At 42.3% G+C, this 22,247-nt stretch overlaps 1 protein-coding gene across 5 annotated transcripts in view; it reads left to right on the forward strand.

Annotated features, from left to right (window-relative positions):
- Window positions 1-22,247, forward strand: part of zeb2a (zinc finger E-box binding homeobox 2a) — a 46,986-nt gene that overhangs the window by 23,788 nt on the left and 951 nt on the right. For 4 of the 5 annotated variants that reach the window (XM_026927960.3, XM_034304447.2, XM_034304448.2 and 1 more), the window contains 8 exons: window positions 10,128-10,301; window positions 13,114-13,182; window positions 14,427-14,621; window positions 14,858-15,072; window positions 16,674-16,782; window positions 17,108-19,083; window positions 19,527-19,707; window positions 21,096-22,247. The exon at window positions 21,096-22,247 is cut by the window's right edge and continues 951 nt beyond it. In XM_026927960.3, the coding sequence (XP_026783761.3) occupies window positions 10,128-10,301; window positions 13,114-13,182; window positions 14,427-14,621; window positions 14,858-15,072; window positions 16,674-16,782; window positions 17,108-19,083; window positions 19,527-19,707; window positions 21,096-21,706 (3,530 nt within the window). In that variant the 3' untranslated portion in view covers window positions 21,707-22,247. The remainder of the gene's footprint in view (window positions 1-10,127; window positions 10,302-13,113; window positions 13,183-14,426; window positions 14,622-14,857; window positions 15,073-16,673; window positions 16,783-17,107; window positions 19,084-19,526; window positions 19,708-21,095) is intronic. The other variant, XM_026927963.3, reaches the window with a different exon arrangement.

Consider the following 22,247-nt stretch of genomic DNA (forward strand, 5'->3'; position numbering starts at 1 on the left):
ACACTTCTGAAAGGGGAACTTGTCGTCCGTGGTCCGTCACACCTTATTCCCCTCCTGGGCTGATAAGAGACAACGTGATAACAGCGAAAAAAACAAACTGCTTGTGAACATGCAAAAACTGCCCTAGTTTTTTTCTTTTCTGTTCTTTTTTTTTTTTTTTTTTTTTTTTTTTTTTGATTGAAACCGTGGCTTCAAATGTATCAGGTCATTTTCCCATTTGATCTTGCATATCTTTACAATTTATTTTTGGGGAAAAAAAAGCACTTAGATTAACTTTTAAAAAAAGTATAGAGTTAACAGTCTTGCAGCTGAGGGCTTAAAAATGGAGAGGCAACCTCAGGGAGGATATGAACCACAGGCCCTTCACTATTGTTTAAATAGTATGTTTCAAGACAGTAGGTTTTTCTTGGCACCTGCATCGATGGCAAAGCTCCCTAAAACAGACAGTTTCGCAGGCCTTTGTGTTTTCAGAAAACATATTTTTTTGGCATCAGTCTGGGTTTCTCTTTCCATGGCATTCTCAGAGACGGTCAGAGCTCCTCGAGCTTGAGATGACCTATGCTCAGGCCTTGTGTTATTTTTTGTCCTTTGTCTCCAAAAAATATAGCAGCGGTGAATGTTTACATGAACAGCAGAAGTGATTGCAAAAATGAGTGTGTAGTGAAAGAAATATAAGCATATAATGTAAAAAAGTGGATTCTCGGTGTCATTAGTACATTATATATAGTCCACCTCTTACAGCCTGATCAGGTGATCTCTTTGGTTTTTCTGGTGTCAAAAAAGGACTTCATTTAGAGTTTCGTAACAAGATTGTGGGCTCAGCGCTACAGCGAAGCACATTCTCATAGCTCACCCGCATTGTAACACTACAGTATTGACTAGCATGTCTCTCTGCCACTCCCTGTGTTGTTCACAGATAATTCACGAGCACGGAAAGCTTTACTTTGAACCTAGGTTTTTCCTCTTCTGGGAGAGCCTTTAGCTCTGAATGAATGAATATGACTTCCGTCTGAGCCGCTAATGTGATCGGTGCGTGCTCCCAGAAGGCGGTGAGGGATAAGTCCCCCTTAGCGAGCGGAGGAAGTGGAGGAACAATGGCCTCCTCAATATTTACTACATCTCCTCTTAAAATCTGGCTTGTAATATTCCGTGCCAGGAAGATGCTCATTGCTCCGTTTGTGTGTATGTGTGTGTGTGGGTGTACGTGTGTATGTGTGTTATAATTATAAAATTAAAACACTGACTACTAAAAGTTTGGTTACAGAGAGAAAGTGTAGCATATAGACATAATAAGTAGATAAAAATGTTTTTTTTTCCCTCATAAAGGTACTGCATGCTTATAAAAGAGAGAGTGTGTGAATACGCTCCTATTCTGAAGCTTGGTTAAGGAGGAGGGGGAGTAAGCTGTAAGCGCTAAAGTACCTTTTGATTACAGTAATCTACATTCTAATTATCCACTTTAGCTAATTATCACCTTGCTTTACCCCAGGTGTGTTCCTGTAAACAGTAACACACACACACACACACTCACTTTCTCAGTCTCTGGCGTTCTTTTAATCCTCTCCCTCCTGCAGTGAGGCAGAGATCTCCTCCAGATGTTCCAGTCTGCCACTAATAACAAAGCTATTAATAAATAAAATGCATGATTCCAGATGTATAGCATCTGTTTGAATTAGTCACCTTAAAAGAAGTGTAATAATTAATTATGCCTTTATATAATAGCAATTGAATAGTCTCTGTCTTCTGTCTTTATATATTATGTCTCTTATCCTAAGACTACAACAGAAGACTCATCAGCTTCATTCGCCTTCTGGCTCTCAATATAAAAGGACGCAGTAGAGAACCCTGTTGCACTCTGGCTCATTTCCCCCCTGTGGCTTTATGGGTAAAGGGCAGGGCTTGAGGTCGTGGGGGTGGCAGGAAGGGGACATAAAGGCCAGAACAGAGACCTTCTCTTGTGCAATACCTGGCAGGGATGCTATTCAGGTGACGTTGCTTCGGATGCAAGTGTATTTGAGCGTGCATGTGTGCGAGGATGTGTGTGGGAAGGAGTACTGAACAGATGTGTTTTACTTCCTTATTAACATCACAAAGAGCTGCTCTGATTGAAGGGGGCTCTATTTCTCTTTGGTGGGATGTCCCCATTCACACGCACGCACACACACCAACACACAAACTGACCTCTTTAGAAGGCTTCCACCTACACTGCCAGCTGGTAACTGGAGGAGTTGTTGCTGTGCAGTGCACATCGTATTAGTTCCCAAAGCATCACAAACGTATGCTTACATGTGTGTTTGGGATAAATGGACTCAGTAAATCTGCTCGAGGAAAATTACCATAAGACCGAATATTTAAAAAAAAAAAAAAAAAAAAAAGCGGGTCAGGTGTAAAATAATTTTAACGCAAATTGCTACTGTCTTCCAACCGACCACTGAATTGCTTCCCTAATTGTTAAAGTAATTCAGCTCCTCATCGCGTCAAAGAAACAGGGCTTACTCTAATCTGCACCGGCAGCGCCGTATGTTATTGTAACGTCCTAATTAATCTTACAGGAGGTGTAATGCGACCTCAGATTAGGTCTGCACCTCGAACGGATTAATTAATGCTTCTAATCAGCGGCAGCAAAATTAATTTTGCCCTGATTACACGCCTTCGAATTTGCATGTGCTTAACGCTGGGCTTTTTTTTTTTTCCACACTATGATACTACACACACACACAAACACACACACGCCAGTTAAAAGGAGATAATATAACATAATATGGATCATACACAGTCGGACACATTTGCATTAATATTGATACTGTGTTTGTACACATGGAGATGCGTTAATACTGATATATGTTTGCACACAGACACACACACACACACCCTTGTATCCTATTGGGAGCCATTTGAAGAAGAGTGTTATTGATGTTATTGAGAATGTTGTAGGGATGATGGAAACTAAAGAGGTGTGTAGCTGACAGTTGCTCAACCTGGTGCTTGTATTATTTCACCAAGAACGTAGGAGAGTGTGTGTTCTAGGCATTCATGATGCTTCATTTTTTTAGACAGAGCTATTAAAGACAAAGGCAAATCAAGTCCTAATGACTTATAAAGGGCAGATGAATAAAAGGCGGTGTTTAAAACCAGGGGGAAAAAAACCATCCAGACAGCTATATGGCTTGGGCGAAGCTCTCGTCTCACTTTTTTCCTCTCTCCTGTGCGTCATCTATGGAGTTGGATATCTATAATTGAGGCACTTGCTGCCCAACCCAAAACCAGTGAACATCATTTTCCTCTCATCACATGGCCAAAAGCTCTCTCTCTCTCTCTCTCTCTCTATCTCTCGCTCAGCAATCATTTGCGGCGATTATTAAAAACACAACTATTTCCGAGGTACCTCAGGAGAGCCTTACAAAGTGAAGTGCTGAAGTGTGAAACGTTACAAATATATAAAAAAAAAATACAGCATTTGTTTTGTGTACACAACCCGAGGCCCGAAGGCACAGATTGAACTTCTTCATTTATTTCCATTTTTTGGCATGTTCCCACACGACCGCAGAGCTCAGGTTCATGCGGCCATGCGTTTACTCTCAGGGCAGAAGGAGAGGAGGGGAAGATTAGAGGAGAGGAAGAGGTGTGGGTGTGGGTGGGTTGAAGGGGGCTGGGATAGATGGATGGACGGGTGGATGGATGGATTGATGCATGGATGGAAAGTACTATTCCTAGCATGAATATTTCATGAGCAACCTGTCTTCTGCTCGCAAAGCTCCATTTAGATCCCACTCTGAGGTGCCTGACTTGGCCCACGTGTAGCTGTTAGCTGATAGAAAATACCCAACAAGCACCTCTGGCAGCGGCACAGAGGGAGAAACCTAATCTCTACATAGCCCAAGCTGCTTCCTTTTAGCTTACATTTCTGCTTTTCCCTCTTCTTTTTAGCTTGATTTTATTATTTTATTTTATTTTTTTTTTCAAGTTTCATTTCAAAAATTTTTCAAGGTAAGTGAAAGACAAGTGGAGAGAGAAAGGATGTAAAAATTGACAGCAAAGAGGTTTTGAACAGAAGTTATTTTTTGAAGCTAAAAAAGAAGAAGCAATTTTGCATCAAGACGATGAAGCAGTTTTGGTTAAGCGGGAGGAAAAAGAGGAACGGCTCTCGCAGCTTTGCCTCGGTGAAGGGAACCTGGTGTTGCTTTAGTGGTGAAACTGTTTGAACAGCCAGTGACCGACAGGGCTGATCACACGCTGAGAGCCACCGAGCATCTGCCGGGAGATTTGCATATTAATTGACCCATATTAACTCCCCCTTGAAAAAAAAAAAAAAGACGGTAGACTCCGCTAATTCATCTGCCTAGACTCTGCTTCCTAGTTTTGCTCTCACCTGGTTTATTATGTTGGATATGTCAAAAGTTTTTTTAAGCCCCTCTATTTACAAAAAGGGAAATCCTTTTGAATCAGAAAATCCAAGTAAGAAATAGGAGCAAGTGAACTGAGACTTTTTATTTTATTGAAAAATAAATCTGTATCTAACTTTAAAAGGCCGATCTGGACCTTTCTAATTAGGCACTCTTAACACACAACATATATATAAGATTTGCATATTTAACTGCCAGTACATGGTAATTTATAGTAAAATCATGGAATAGAAAAATCTCAAAAACTCCAGAGTGGCAATGTATGTAGACTATATTTCAGAATATACTAAAGCATATACAGATTAGATCAGGGACAGAAATGTAGCTACGTAACCAGGCAATTTATTGTTTTGTTCATTTTCTTTTCTCTCAGTCAGGAATCATGTAACGCAGAGAAACCAATTTCTTGATTTTCCTCACTGTAGCATGCATTTTCTTCCCATCTTCCTGCCTTTTCTGATTCTCGCTGTAGCAAGCCATTGTGTATTTCTCCCTAGGCCATAGAGAACACACACACACACACAGACACACATACAAATACACAAATACACACGCACAAATACACACACTGAGGCTGGTGGAGGCCCAGAACAGTTGTCGAGAGAGCGAGGGGTAACATGTGCATGCGGTGGGCACAGATGGTGGGTCTGCGAGCGGGAGGAGAGGGGGGTAAGGTGGGCCGTCTGGCAGCATGAGCGAATTTAGGAGCCCCTATCTCTCTCTCTCTCTCTTTCTCTTTCTCTCTCTCTCTCTCTATCTCCCTCTGTCTGTCTCTCCTCCCCTTTTTTTCTTCCCCAGCCTGTTGCATAGGGGTCCTACAGTAGACAAATGGGAGTTTAATTCAATTAGGGGGCAGGCTACTGTTGCCTCCTCACTGCAGAGCCTGAGGAGTATGGCAACCCCCTACACACACACACACACACACACACACACACACACACACACACACTAGGATGCGTTGAAGTCTCAATAAATATACATATATATGGTGTGTATATATACATATAACATTCAAAAGCGACAACACTGTGCCTTAACGCTTTGAGCACTTTTGAAAACCACACATACACACACACACACACAAACACACACAGTCCTACCCACACAAATGCTCACTCTTTCTCTGCCCTTGATGCATCCACCCCTCCCCTTGTCCAGGTTCTTCGTAATGGTTCACGCATAGTTGAGTTTGTACTGAAGATTGTGGACCGCACAAAAGCCGTCTCTCTTTTTCTCATTCTCATTTCTGTCTCTCTCTCTCTCTCTTTTTGTGCCCCTGCTTGGGCCACTGACCTCTCAGCCAGCCTGGCCTTAAAACAAACAGCGGCTCTCTCGCTCACCTCGTACACACAGATCCACTCAGAAAGAACGTCCAAATCACTCAAGGCCAGTCTTATCAAGCATCAAACATAGAATTAATCAGAATTTTTTTTTCACTTCTGTTGTGCAGCAAGAATGTGTGCGTGTGTGTTTTTTTTTTTTAATGACTGAATCTGGGGTAGGATCTTTATTAGGATATGAACAGGTGTTGTTTTTAAGTCGTTCCATGATATCCGAGCTGTATTGGAGAGTGTATTGTAGTAGATCATAACTAAAACCCCAAAACCAAAAGCTTAGACAGAATTATCCACCACTGTGGATGGTGTGATGGCATCCTTTCCCACTGGTTTTTTACAGTAAACACTAACAACAGTAGTAACAATGGAGGCCCTCCAGGGTCTAAATTATTCTTCACTTTGCATTTGGGTTTATGTGAAGAGACATCTCGACCAAATGGAGCTTTCTAGGATTTCTATTATTTTGATTTGAGTCTTACCTAACACATTGTACTAGAAGATTGCTATTCTATGATGATTATTCATAGCTAAGCTACATTTCAATTCACCTATTTTGTATAATAGTACAGTTTAATATGAGACTAGGCCTTAGAGGTATTTTAGTGTTGTTTTTTTTTTCTCGGTCTCTTTCTGTATTTCCCTGGTACATACGCTTATACTCTTGGCGAGATGCTTAACCAAATCTAGCACAGGTACAGTAGTTAGTTAGAGCATGGGTCACTTGTCAGTGATAAATAGCAGATTGGATTTACCAGATTTACCATTCTCGCTACATGTGTATTAAAGCTTCCTCATACACAGGATGCTTGCTTACCCAGGTTAAATGTGTGTCATCGGTCTTTCCATCCCATCATTTTCTTTTCTTTCTGCTGCCTGCTTTGATATATGTGGATCATTTCCAGGCTGTAGCCGCTAGGCAGCGACCTTTTTTTTCTTCTTCTTCTTCTTTTTTTTTTCAAACGCACCGCTGCCTCACCTAGTTGGTTCCCTTCCCCCCTCGTTTTTCTCCCTCGCTCAGGTGATGCACAGGAGAGAGAGAGAGAGAGAACTGAGAGAGCGGTTATTTTCCACCGCCTGTGCAGGCTGCTTTCATTACCGTAGCGGACGAGGGGAGAAGAGGAGACATACCTGGCTGCCGTTTGATATGGATAAGTGCCTCGTCTCGGTCTGCATCTGATTGTTTTTAGCGTGTGTTTGGAGCGGGGAGATTGGTTTTGATGGCGAGCGAGATAGAAAGGGACGGAGAGGAAGATGACGAGGAGACGGATAATGGCCGAATGACCTTCGAACGCAGAATGCAAGGAGGTGTAACATGATCTTAGCTTGCTGGATCGTGAATGACCCTCTGAGAGCATACATGCTTTCCTAGAATACATACAAATTTGGATATGATTGAACCCACGCATGGGGCGATGGTGTCTTAGTGTTCGAAAGTGATCACAGCGGCGAGGACGGATCGCAGGTGAGGACAGTGAGGACGGATCTTTTTCTTCTGGCGCTTGGAAAACATGCATGGACATGACGGATTGCTGGAAAAATGTAATAGGTTGCACACATGGACACACACCTGTCGGAAGGGTAAACAGCTGGGAAGTATGGAACGAGCACACACACAAACATACAAACACACACAGACAGCGTGAAGCTGTGGAGTGTGTGAATCTTAGTCCATGGAGCGACACCATAGGCCACTGGAAAGAGACAAGGTATTTTTGTTTAGATATGAAGTCTTTAAATCTGATCTTTGGAGTTTATCTGTTCATATGCATTTAAACACATGTAAGCCATATCTGCTTACTTCAGGGACCTCGGAATATTTCAAAGAATGAGAAGGGTGAGGACCGGGTGAGAGTGACGACAGATAAGATGATAGGTGGGGCTAGGCAGAAAAACTGACAGCGAGAAGATAGAGGGAGAGGGAGTTTGGGAAAGAGAAAAAGAGAGAGAGAGAGAGGTGGCCTCTTTGTCTCTGGGGCGAGCACAATGGGCCGTTCACTGCAGACATTACAAGGCAGGACAGCTGGCAGGATAGCAGGATAGATACGGCAGCCAATAGGATTGCTAAGTGGGCGGGGCACACATTACGCTAGCGTATCTGATTGGCAGCTCTTAGCCACTTGTATTATATTCATATATTCTTCTAGTCATATTGGAAGAGAGAAAAGTCTTCGGACATTCTGGTTGTTTGTCTAGCTGTTAATTTTCTCACTCACTGCTTCATTAAAATTTGTAAAGACAAACACACATACAAATCCCAACATACACACACACACACACACACACACACACACACTCGTATTCCCATCTGCCATGCCACCAGACTCATTTGACCTCTGAGGTAAATAGTGATGGATTGCTTTTGTGTTGCAAGCTTTTTGTGTCTTGCGCACATTGTAATGGCTACACACACACACACACACACTTGTGCACAGCCAGCAAAGAGCATTTGACATGAGTCAAAATATTTCTTTTCCTGAAGCCATTCTTCAAACCTAAACATTTTCCTCGTTCTATTTGTGGCAGAAAGAGCCAGGCGGTATAATCAGAAGGAAATTAGAGCCACAGGGACTTTCTCTCTAAGAGATACACACTCCTTGTACTCATGCATTCATGCTATGTAATTTGGAATGTGCCGTCTCTGTAACTAGCTCATCCCTTAAAAAAAAAAAAAAAAAAAAACCCGTCTGGGGGATGAGAGAGGTAAAAGGGAGAGGCTGATGGTTGGTTCAGTATTTTGTGTGGGCATGTGTCACGGTTCCTCTTAAACTCAAACAGCTCAGCGGTCTCCTATTATTGATATTCAGCTCCCTGACCTCTGGATTCATTCTCTCGGCCTTCCCTTCCCATCCCTCCCCCTCTCTTTCTTTCCTCTTGGACTTATACTCCCACTATCCAGCCATTGAGATGTAACTAACTTATTTTCCGAAACTTAGGATAAACCTGGATAAATGGGAGTTTTAGAGCTATTAAGAACCATGAGAGTAGTCTCTGTGGCTCTGATGTCTTGGAAGATGTTTGAGTGTGTGTGTGTGTGTGTGTGTGTGTGTGTGTGTGTGTGTGAGAGAGAGAGAGAGAGAGAGAGAGAGAGAGAGAAAGAGAGAGAGAGCAATATAAAGTTGCAATATGTACAAGGTATATCCAGACCACACACAGAGCTACTTATGTCTTACTTTCCATTACTCCCTTAAAGCCTCCCTTTCTCGCTTTCATTTGAGCTGGGAGAGGACTTGGGTGTCTTTACCCCCCACTCTCCTAAATAATCCCACCGGTCACACCTCTTACTAAAAAATCTTTTTGTCCCACGCCCCTCCTCAACCCCCTCCTCCTCCTTCCTCTCTCTCTGTTCCACCTCTCCCCTCTCTTTTGGTATTCAGCCAGCGGCCGGCGCGTTTTTGCGCCCATCCCTCGCTCCCCTTTTTAATGTGCACCTGTTGCGCAGTTGTCCTGGCCCTGGCAAATGTGGCCGCCGCCAATCACACAAAGATCATATTATGATCGGCTACGTGCTGGCTAATCTTCCCCCTTTCCCTAGTGAGTCCTTAGAGGTACAGGCCGTCTTTTTTCCGCCTGGGAACCTGCAAGAGGGAGAAAAAAGAAACCCAGGTCATTGCTGTTTAGTTAAATGAATGGGGTCCTGTGGACAGATTAGGGGGTAGGGTATGGGACGAAGGGAGCTGGGAAAATGAACATGGCTGAGGAGGAGAGCGTGTTGTTTTTGAAGTCGTGTATTGTGTGAGGACGAGACAAACATCAGCAATTAGGTCTCAGATTTGGCCATTAGAGCCATTTCCCACTAACTCTGACTGGGGTTGGCAGAATGCCGGGCTGATAAGGTGCTCCCGACGACGGAGAAAGATCGCAGAAGGGAAAACTTAAACACTGCACTTCCCGAGAAGTCATGTCCATTTGTATTGCAACACCTCACTGCACCCATTTCATTCTCGACTACTTTTTTTCTGTATTGTATTATGTATTATGACCTAGGCTTTATAGTTCACGGAGTACAAACTAAGGATCATGTGTATTATATGTTCATTTTTTTTCAAACCACAGCGTAAGTGCTGAGACGTCATCCAATATATTCCAAGCGAGTCACAGGTGTAAAACATGGTAATAAAAGAGCATTACTCCACAGACCACTTTGACTTGCTTAGCTTTACTTGCTTAGTTAGTCTCCCTAACCAGCCATACTGCCATATCCATCATACAAACATGGACTGTTTTGGCATGTATGAGAATTTCCATCTGTCCTGTGCCTGGCTTTGTTGTCACTCCTGAACGGGAGCCATGCATGTAAACCAGTGGAGACCAAACTGTGCAAGCTCTTTGTGGAAACGATGAATGATTGGTGATAAATGTCAGTGGTTTCCTGTCTGTCTTTCCGCAGTGCTGAGCTCCGATGAAGAGGACAGACTGCAGGGTTCGGAGGGAGAGGGGAGCCCGGTTGGCGTTCCCAGCCTGGAGCCGTCGCCCCGAGTGGCACATGCCCTCCTTTCATGCAGGGGAGATGAGGAGGACGAGAGCCGTGACATCTGGCCACACACGGACCTCAATGGTGCAGGTGAGAGCTTAACTTACACTGCTTATGCCCTACTCTCTCTTGATTTTAAAGCAAATACAGTAATAACATATATTATCAAATACACAACATATTGTCATCTTAAATAGTAGAAATTATTAGCAATATAAATTAATATAAGTTCATTCTTCACACTTTAAATTCAGCTTGGTATTCTGATTATTTAAAACATAATCTCTGTAATATAATATAAAGATGATTTATTTAAAATAAATAAATAAATAAAGTTTGAATTGAATACAACTTAAGAATTAAATTGACCCATTTTGTAATGGTCTTAATAATTTGAACAAATGGTCTTAACCCAAAATTTTTTTTTTCCTGATTACCTTGCCACATCTCAGATAACTCTGAGTTGTAGAAACTGGCTATTGCTTGTGTGGAGTTAAAACTCATCTCTTAGTCATCTCCTTTAAAAGTTACTTACACCTGACCTTATGCATCATCCCCACTCCCACACAGCTCTTCTTTTGTCTCTTTCTTCAAATCTTCTTTCCATCCCCCTTACTCTCTGTTTCAGAAACGATCAACTTAAATGACAAGGCTCGTGCTAGCAAGGCTCAAAAGACAAATTCTTTTAATTAGGATCTGAGAGACATTATTTAGCACAAGCCTGCCATGACCAAAGCCTCATTAAATGAAATTTTTAGCATTATGATATTATGATATCCATTTACATGCATAATGGCTCCACAATTCCCTGGCTTGTGCTGACAGTTACGGAGTGGAGGGAGAACCTAACCGGGTCACCCAGAGGTTTTTTCTTTTCTTTTTTTTTTTTTTTTTTTTTTAAAACCAGCCTTGCCTAATGATTTAGCCACATGCTCCTCCTTCTTAAGCTCAGAAGAAGCATGGCATTGCTAGTATAGAAAACTCTGTCTATAGAGCTGTCCTCTGGTCAAGTGGCATTTTGCTAAGTTGACGAACGCAAATGGATGTTGGATTACCTAATGTCATGTACACTCCGGCATCCTAATTAGCAGCTCTATATAGAAACAAGTGCAGGGACAAAAATACAGCCCTGACATCTTATTAGGATTAGCTTTGAAATGCTAAGTCAGGTGAAACATTGAATACATTTCAGAATGAATACATTTCTAAATAATAGCTCACGGATGGGACACAAAAAAGCATCCTGTAGGTTAGCAGTGTACATGCTGGTAAGCGTGACAGCTTTGAGTGTTGCATGAATCATCATGCACTGTTATACCCAGTCTAGAACTTCCTCTTTTTCGCGATACGTTTGCCAGTAAAACATCAGCTCAGCGTTTATGCACTGGGTTTTCCTCATCCAAATGTAGAATATTAGTATTTAGAAATAATAATGCACACAATCTGACTGCATACAAGATGAGTGTTGTTTGCTATACCATCAGTTTGCTGTGGACATTACTACACTTAGTATGCTAATCTATGTTTATTTAGCTTCCCCTAAATAACTTGGTGGCATACAACACCAGCAAAAAAGCGGGTGCCACATTTCTCACAACACAGGGGACAACAACCTCAAACAAAACTAGGCATCACACTGATACTTCACTGAAAAATGAACTGCAACTACCACAAGCAGAACTGAGCCACCAATATTGTGGTGATTTTGTCTCTCGAGGAAACGATAGGTTTTAGTATTAGTTGTAGCACTTTATGAAAATGTTCATAATAAACGTTTACTGATGGTGGTGGTGATGATGATAATGATGATGAAGTTCATGTGTTCATATAATTATTATGAAATATCCTCATGCTAGCTAAAGGAGCTTAGCAAGCATACGTCATGGAAATAGCAAACTACTTTTCATTTGAGTGAGTTCAGGGGAATATCCACGCTGACTCCAGGCCGACGGGCATTTACCTGTACGGTACAGAAGGAGAACGTTTCACTAACCGGGGTTTCTCTATAGCAAGACCCCAATTAGCAAATGATTTGTTTATTCTGAATTTCAGAAAATGAAATGATTCCAAGCTTTTGTTCTTTTTTTCAAGGCCCACAGAAGTGCTGCTTTTCAGTAGCTGATCTTAAATGTCACAAATTTTGAAAAAGATATCTTTCAAATAGGGGACAAGTGAGATTAATAATTTAAAAAAAGGAGTTTCGGTTGTGATGCTCAGATAATAAGAAGGAAACTTGTGAGCAGTTCAGAAATTAAACAGCACTAATGCTGGGGAGGTGTGTGTGTGTGTGTATATATGTGTGTGTGTGTGGAATATGGAGTCTTCTTGTTTTCCTTATTGTGGTAGAGGTGCTCTATATCCTCCTTTTGAAGGGGAAGCTTATGATACTTGTGACTGCCGGTAAGAGGTCACATGAGCCCGAGCAGGAGGAACAAATACAATAACTGCAGTATATGAGCAAGATCTCTTCAGAAGCCACAGCACTCCTCCCTCAAAAATACCTTGATTTGGTTTCTTAAGCTGTGAAATGAGAACTTGTGTGTGTTGTCTATTCATGTAATGTAGCACAAAAGAAAAGGAAAAGAAAGGAAGTTAACCACAAGCCTTTCTTCGGTGTTCATTTCACCAAACACGTGTTGCTTTGTCCTTGTTTTATTGTTAAATTGTCATCACAGTATGAGAAAAAAAATGAAAGAACATCTTAGGGGTTTATGAAGGAGCCCAGCAGACTGGTGCTAGCACATTTAATGCTGTTGATTCATGCACTGTGGTCTTTCTTTTGGCTGTTCTACTTTGTGGTTTGTCTTAAGCCCAACATTTGCTAATATTCTCTTTCTCTTTCCTCTCACTTTCTCCCTCTCTCTCTCTCTCTCTCTCTCTCTCTCTATCTCACTCCCTCCAGAGGAGAGAAAAGATGAATACAATCCTCTGAGTCCTGACGTGTCCCTCCATGGAGCTGGAAACGGTACAGGTGAGCCCACGTTTCTGATTTTAGCTAAACGCACCGCACCGGGTTCGTCAGTTTGTGCCATTGCTTCGGTGGCTATGAGCTATTTTTAATTCCAGAGGGGCTTTTAGCTTATTCCTGGAACAAAGTTTTTTTTTCCATCCTTATTACTTTCTGTGCATTAGATGAACCATTTGCAGAATAGATTTTCATCTGCCATCTTTTTTTTTTTCAAAATGTCATGGAATTGAAACATTTTCAATGTGTCACTTCAGAAAATCAGATTTGAGTCATTTTATCTCCTTATTGATTACGGATTCAAATGTTAGCTTACCAGAAGATTGGAGCCTAGTCACAATAGCCGGTGTCACACAATTGCACACTCACAGGCACACACAGAGGCATTTGAGATATTGTTGCCTCACGTGTGTCAGGAGGAGATGGAAAGTAAACATTTGTAAGTTGAGCGAGAGTGCACCGCAAATCACATTTTGCCACCAAATCGAGTTTGGGATGAAATCAGATTTGTTCTGTCCATGTACTTTCCAATTGGTTTACAATGAGACAATAAAATTTTCATTTGCCTACTCTTAGGTCCTTGTGTCGTAGCTCACTGCTACAGCAGACCTGTCAAAGAGAAAATAATGGGTCTAGGACACTTTCCACAACTTTTTTTTCCCCGCAATTTATTTGTTGCTATATTTCTCTCTTTTTCATATAACCATAGATCTCGCTGACATTTAGGACATAGAACATGTGTGTGTGTCTTCTAAAACTCACACTTTTGGTCTTTTTAATGCCATGTTATCTTTCAATGGTAATCATCGGTACTTCTTATTGTTTATCGTAAAATCCCTGGTCTGTGCAATTATACATAACGCATGGCTCATTATTAGATTTGGAGTCTGATTTTAAGTATACAATGGGTCGTGCAAAGTGAGATCAGTTACCCAAGTGAGCCTAATTGCCACATAAACCAATTACCCACAATGCTGCAAATGTTTAAAGCCTTTTCCAACATGCAAGAGGACGCTTAAAGAGTGCTCAATGATCACGCTGGCTCCTATTCGTCTTTGAAGTGGCCATTACAGTGTAACTTAAATAAATACTTCCACCTTTAAAGGCTTCCTAATGGTTTGTCCCCCGCTACATCACATTTAGAGCAGCTGCTTTCCTAATGTCCAGCTGGGGCTTTTCCAGTGACAAGCAACGTAAACCAATGGGTCCATTTGTTATTTTTTTTCCCCACACACACTTCCTGTGTGCAGTTAAGGGTATTGATGCCACTGCAGAGCTGGAGAGCTTCTTCGCCAAGAGGAAGCTGGAGGACAACGAGGGATGTCCTGCCAGCATAGCTGAGTACCTGCAACGAGGAGACACGGCCATAATTTACCCAGAAGACCCGGAGGAGAGCACGAGGCTGAGCACTCCAGAGGCCAATGGGCAGGATGACAATGAGAATGGTAAGTGTTTTAAATGAATGTGCTGAGAATTTTTTTTTTTTGCCTAATCAGAAGCAGAAATCATTTGAATTATAAGTAATTCACTTATAAGTAATTTCAGTAATTTCAGATATTTTGCAGAAAAACAAATTAAAGCTCACGTTTTTTTACTCAACCCAAAATATGCAAAAATGTAACACCCTAGATCCAACCTTTACAACATTTACTGATCTTGCTTTCCTCTCATTTTTGTACAGATCTGGCAATCAGGACGCCAGATGACTTTGCCCAACTGTTGACCTGCCACTACTGCGACCGCGGCTACAAGAGGCTGACCGCCCTCAAGGAGCACATCAAGTACAGGCACGAGAAGAACGAGGAGAGCTTTCCCTGCCAGCTCTGCAGCGACACTTTCGCCTACCGCACGCAGCTGGATCGCCATATGGCCACCCACAGGCCTTCTAGGGACCAGGTGAGTCCAGAGCTTATCTTTGGGGTAATTGAGATCACTTAGAAAATTCATGAATTTCATTATATCTCCACTCCTGCCTCCTTTTAGATCTCAGCCCAGTTTAACACTTTAATGAGGTTCAATGATTGGTGTTGAACGTTACAAACAGAATTTGTGTGTAAAAAAAAAAATGAGAGGGCTACTATTGTTGATCTCATACATTAAATAAAATAGTACTAAAAAGGCTCAACTATATATACAGAATAAAAAATAAACGAAAGGAAAGCAAGTCTAAATAAAAAAGGAATATTAAATTAATTAAATTTAAGAGCAGTGTATCTTCAAATAGACTATGAAAAGCACATCACTGTGGTTTGATCATGTCTGGAATGACTGATCTGATCCAAATCTAGTAACACCAAGCAAAATTGTAAGGAATGCCATCTCTATATTTAAAACCAGATAAATTTCAAATAACCATCTCACTATATACGGTCTCCGTTTGCTGTAATTCTGGCTCTGTTGGCTTCACATACTAAACATGTTTTTCTGGAGCCTCCTTAAAATGCAGATCTCTCACACCGGAGCCACAGCTGTGCACGGTCGTCTGCCCACGGTAAGGCATGTGTGGGATGTTCTAGCACATTGAGTTCTATAGACTTTCTGCCTCAGCTGCTGTTGGAGTGGAATCAAACTCCAAACATGCGCCCAACGCTGACATTCGTTTCGGTATTTCTCACTGGTTTCAGGGCAGCAAGAGGCCAGTGTGGCTGAAAAGCAGTTATATGGGCTTGTTTAAAAAATGCAAAAAGGCCCTGTTGCACCTTTATTCTTTTAGATAAAAAGTCCATGGTAAATAAGCTCTCAAGCATTTAATTGGATTGAAACAGGATATTTTACAGGTAAACTTTGAAGCTCTGAATTCAGCCACATAGCACAAGAACTATGTGAACTACCCACCTTGCCTTCTTATCTGTCTTAAGCTCATTCAATCTCTCTCATACACACGCACACACACCTTTCCAGACTAACTTAAACATGTCCAGATGGCTTTTCTTCCAGAGATCTAGCCTATCCTAATCACTAAATTACATTAAATGTTTGTTTATTCACTCTCTAGGAATATTTTCCTGAACTTTTTCAACTGTTAATTCCCAGGTTTACCTAGAATTTTAGTTGTTTCTTTACACTGTGTGTAGTGTATACAATTTGGGCATGTTTTACATTATACATAATTCCCAGAGTACAGTCATTTGAGCTATGCTCTCCCACTAACATTGAACTTTTGGAGAAGTGTGTTTTGCGCACAGTGTACATTTTGCCCATCGAATACACACTCCTAGACTCCCACATATTTTTCACAGACCTTTGTATCTGTGAGTGGGGTGCAATAGTGAGTACTGTTGTTTTGCTTGTGCATCTAGGGCCCGCCCACATTTTAATTTCAAATTCAGAAAAAAGTACCTACATTTAACTTCGAGTGAGTAGATAGAGATTTAGCTCACATTCTGCTGCTTAAATCTAGGAACAAAATGATTTATGATTAAAGCAGTTAATCTTGTTCACCCCAAAATAACGGTTTTCCATATGTACTTATCTCTTAATCGTTGTTTTCCCTGTAGCCTCCAGTGCTGAACGAAGGGGCCGGAAACCGCAAGTTCAAATGCACCGAGTGTGGGAAAGCCTTCAAATACAAACACCATCTGAAGGAGCACCTCCGCATCCACAGTGGTAAGTAGCCAAGTGTCAGTGGTCACCATTTTGTGATGTTTTGAAATAGATATTTGATGACCGATGATTTTACATCAGCAAAGCAAGTAACCTTTCTTATTTTTATCATGTACGGCATGTCACTATGACTAATACAAAGCCATTGAAAATAGATATTCAGCACCAGAGCTTTAGAACGATCTTATAAAAAAGGATGATTGGCATGCATTATGCTTATTTTGTGTGTCATATTTAACCATTTTTTACTTCTTAAATGAAGAACTTGAGACAGAGCTTGTTTGAGTCAGTGCTTGTTTTAATTTTTTCCTATTTTTTTCTTGCTCAGGTGAGAAGCCATACGAATGCTCCAACTGTAAGAAGCGCTTCTCTCACTCCGGCTCTTACAGTTCACACATTAGTAGCAAGAAGTGCATTGGCCTCATCTCTATAAATGGACGGGTACGACATGGGGTTGGCACCAAGTCTGGCTCATCCCCAAACTCTGCCGCTTCATCGCCAGGCAGCCCTGCCTTGGCTCAGCTAAGGAGCAAACTGGAAAACAGCAGATGCACTGGTCTCCAGGACCCATTAGCCCACCCTGATATAAAGGCTGAGCCCATGGACTTCAATGAATGCCGTCTCATGATGGCTTCACCACCAGAATTTGGAGGACCTGGGGGTTTTCTTAATGGTACTGGCCGTGGGGGGAGCCCCCTAGGGATGCACAATTCGTCACAGACCCCCTTGCAGCACTTGGCTATGAGATTGGATTCACATGCATTAGGCTACCCAGGCTTGAGCAATAACCTAACTAAGGTTCAGCGGGTCCTCCAGATTGTCGACAACACTGTGTGCCGGCAGAAGTTGGACAGCAACCCTGAGGAGACCTCCAAGTTGAGGGCCTACATGAAGGATCTGAGCTCCCAGATGGAAGATCACAAGCTGGTTCTGGCTTCCCAGGCTGGATTTCACGGGGTTGGACACAACAGTCCTAGCAAGAGCATTATTGACTACACATTGGAGAAGGTCAACGAGGCCAAAACCTCCCCACGTAGCCTAACTGAAGATGCAGAAAAAAGGGCTCTTGACATTAAGAAAGAGAGGCCCAGTCATATAATTGGTGCCATTTCAGATGAGAAGGCCCAGGAGAGGGATGGCCAGTACACATCATTCTCATGCCAATACTGCAAGGAGTCATTCAATGGCCCTATTCCCTTGCACCAGCATGAGCGCTACCTTTGCAAGATGAACGAAGAGATAAAGGCAGTCCTGAAACCTAATGAAAGCTTAACTGTCAGTCGTAGAGGAGTGTCTGACATAGAGCAACAGGGTGTTATGGTATCTGCTTCTATGCCAGATAGAAATACAACTAGCCCAATTAACCCTTTTAAAAATCACTTGTCAGTACTGAAAGCTTACTTTGCTATGAATACTGAGCCCAGCTCAGAAGAACTGAGGAAGATCTCCATTGCGGTTGGTCTTCCTCAAGAATTTGTAAAGGAGTGGTTTATTCAGTGGAAAGCTCAGTCTCTCCATGGTGTGTCCAGGAAAAGATCTCCACCTCCTGAATGGGGCAGTGGGGAGAGCAACCATGGTTTTGCTAGAGAATCAGCACTTGTAAGATCACCTGCTTCCACTGGCCAGTATAGTGACTCAGCAGCAGAAATCCAAGGTACTATCAATGGTGAAACTGGGCACCGGCTAGCCAAACACCACCAGTTACCAAGCATAAGACACATAAATGAAAAAACAGTTGACTCGGTGGACCACTTGAGAGGCGAGACCCCCTCACCCCTGAATCTTTCTTCAACATCTTCAAAACACTCTCACAGCAGCTCCTATACCCCTACAAGTCTTACCTCTGAGGATGCCCATGGTGAACCTCTAGACCTGTCATTGCCAAAACATCTCTCCAAATCAGACAGGAAGCCTAAGCCAAATGGTTTCAACATAGATGGTAATGGGGACCCTGCTCTACGAGAGCAAGGAACAGAACCTCTGGACTTAGCTCACATCAAGAAGGAGTTCAGTGGCTTGAACAGTGTGGGCAACGAAAACCAGCTAGATAAAAGTTCTAGCCCGATCTTTGGCATCAACCCCTTCAGTGGTGGTCCTATTTATACCCCTCTACCACCACATGGAGCATTCCCTCCATCTACTTTCATGTCCCCAGCACAGGCCAGCATCCCAGGACTAAGACCTTACCCAGGACTTGACCCTATGGGCTTCCTTCCACATATGGCTTACACTTACGCGGCAGGGGCAGCCACCTTTGCTGAGATGCAGCAGCGACGGAAATACCAGCGAAAACCAGGCTTCCAGGTAAATTAGGGCTTCATGCTAATATTGTTGTAGGTCAGAGGATAATTGCTACACTTTTCTTGTATATTCATTTGTTTGCAAAGTTAATTTATGCTGAATATTTAAATAATCTTTTCTAATATGTGAATCAGCTTCAAATAAATAAATGAATACATTTACATAGCCATTAAATATCCCTGTTTTAAATGAGATATTATGAATAGCTCTTAATATCTTTGTTTACTTTGTAGCCCGTGTTCTGCTGCTAATCCGTTGGTCAAACATAGCCCACTTAAAGCACATTTCATGGTCATTGAAAAGACCCATATGTTGCCTTTTTTGAGGTCTTACACAGGTTCAAGAGATAAGCTCTGTCCAAACTTGGGATCAGACAGACGCTGTCTCCCTTAAGGTGGCAGGTGTGGATTTCTGTGCTAAAAGTCTTAAATCTGTCTGTCTCTCAGGGGGAGTTGCTGGACAGCACAGGGGACTATTTGTCAGGGCTGGAGGACCTGACAGACAGTGAGTTGCTGCTTGCCCGGAAGAAGATTAAGAAGACTGAAAGTGGTATGTACGCGTGTGACTTGTGCGACAAAACATTCCAGAAGACCAGTTCCCTCCTAAGACACAAATATGAGCACACAGGTATATCACATTTAGACAATTCTTTTTTTTACCCTCACCCCAAGTTATCTCTTTTGTTTTTTTCTCCTTTCTTACATCATTTTCCTTCTTTAATACCCCCATTTTATCTTGTTTTCTGTTTATTTATTTGTCCATTTAAAACCATGACCAACAATACAATGTCTGATTGAACTGACAGGCTTTTAGTAGATCCGTTAATCAAGGTCTGATTTAGCTTAGGTGTAGTAAAGCAGCAGACATTCGAGGGATTTCATTCCAGCCTATTAATTCTGTATTGCTTAAATTATTGATCAGCGATAGAAGTGGAAGCCTGTCGTGTACAGAGTTTACAAATCATACTAGCATTTTCATGGTAAGCCAGGTGCATACAAGTGTGTGTGGCATTTCGATGCCATGGCGTGACCTCCCCTCCTGGGGGACTCCTCTCTTTCACAGGCTTGCATCATACCTCATTCACATTCCTCCCCAGGAATGCAGGGTGGGGAATCTGCTCTCTCGTTTATTTTTGAACTTGATGAGGGAAGGTGGGTGGGGGGGTCATCTCAAGCATGGCAGCTATGGAAGGTGCTGCAGGCATTCCAGTACTCTCCATGGCCAAGAATACGCTACATGTGTTCAAAGATGATAGCGAATGTGTGCGTGGGATGTGTATGCGTAAGTAAAAATGGGGTTACAGCTGAAAATGCCAAATGCTTCGCCATTGATTAGACTTACTGTATTTCCGTGTGCTCAAGAGTCACAGCAGCTCCTGCCAAAGGACTTGGTGAATGAATACAGTGGAGGGGAAGTTTCTACCTCCCTCGCCCTCATTACTGTATCACGAGGGAGCTGTCTGACCTAAGCATTTTATAATCTAGAGACATGATGTCATAAAAAGCACGCTCCATCAAGGATGCTGACTGCCTCGATTTCACCTTGTGCGGTATGCTGTGATAATCACCTGATCTCCTTGGCTGCATTCAGCGAGGTCATGTACAACCTCAGAATAGCTCGTCAGGATCATGGCTTCCCTCTTGACTCCTTATCCTGTTTATGGCATAAAATAAAAAATAAACCCTGTTGTGTATTCACAGTGAAATCAATTAATGTTATTTTTTTGGCATGCACTTACTAGTCAATCTCACAAAGGAGGGTTTGTTATTAAAAAACAAATAAAAAAACAGTAGGCCAATATATGTTCAAGATTTTCTATCGTTTGAAATATTTCATTGTGGTATTGCATTCTATAGCATCAAATTAATTCTTTTGGATTTAACTGTAGCACACTGACACAAATTTTACTATCACCCACAAAGCAATACCAGAGAAACACTAATTTGCTGTAATGTTTGATTTGTTGTGATACCACACTAACCTGTTGGCTTTTCTCTTTCCTTGTGTGTCTGCAGGTAAGAGGCCTCACCAGTGCCAGATCTGCAAGAAGGCCTTCAAGCACAAGCACCATCTAATCGAGCACTCGCGCCTGCACTCGGGCGAGAAGCCCTATCAGTGTGACAAATGCGGCAAGCGCTTCTCGCACTCGGGCTCATACTCTCAGCACATGAACCACCGCTACTCCTACTGCAAGAGAGAGGCTGAGGAACGTGAGGCTGCCAAGCAAGAGAGCCATAGTGAGAACGGTGGCCTACTGGAGCCCACGGAGCTGCTGATGCACCACGCTTACCTAAAGGGACTTACGCCACTGAGATTTTCTGATCCGGAAGAGCAGGGCGAGGACATGATGCGAGGAAGCACCATCTTGAGAGATGGCACAGAGGATGGGTCTAGGGAGGCAGAGAAGGTGTACCCGGAAGTGACGGACAGACGAGACGAGGCAATGTTCAGGGAGGAGGAGGAAATGGAAACGGAGGAGGATAGGTTGGAGAGCCAGAGCCTGGATGGTATGGCAAAAGATGAGAAAGAGAACGATGCATCAGGAGGAACGGAAGATGAGAGCTCGGAGGAGAGGAAGGCGGAGAGCAAGACAGATGGAGAGGGCAAGAATGAGGATGCTGATTAACTACTGCGATTTGGATTAAGCTTCCAGTGTTGTTTTTTTTTTTTGTCTTTTGCTTGTATTGTTTGCTCCTTCCCTCTCATTGAGGGACTTTGAGCCAGATTCACTTTTGTGACCACACTGCCATGTCTTGGTTATTCAGTATTGTACTCTGAGACATAAAGGGTGGAACTCGGGCTGGCATTGTCCATGGTCCAAAAAAGCAGGCATCAAACTGGGTGGGACAGTTCGAGAGTTCACATTATGCAAAAACAAAAGTGATGATGATGTATGTTATAATAAGAGAACCAACGGAAAGGTTTCACAAGTGTACAGAGTGGAACGTGAAGGCTGTGTGGTGCTTATTTCCATAACCCCTGTGTTTTTATTGTGGTCACAGCACAAGCCTCGAATTGCACTCTGATGAATTACTACATTAAATAATAATTGTAAAAAAAATTTAGAAAAGAGTAAGCATTGCGTATATGTACATATACTGCGCTTGAAGTCGCAGTAGCGTGTCAGTGTTACGTTTTGTCTATCACTTACTGTGATATCCTTGTTT

Source organism: Pangasianodon hypophthalmus, chromosome 5, assembly GCF_027358585.1.
Source record: "Pangasianodon hypophthalmus isolate fPanHyp1 chromosome 5, fPanHyp1.pri, whole genome shotgun sequence".
In the NCBI taxonomy this organism is placed as follows: domain Eukaryota; kingdom Metazoa; phylum Chordata; class Actinopteri; order Siluriformes; family Pangasiidae; genus Pangasianodon; species Pangasianodon hypophthalmus.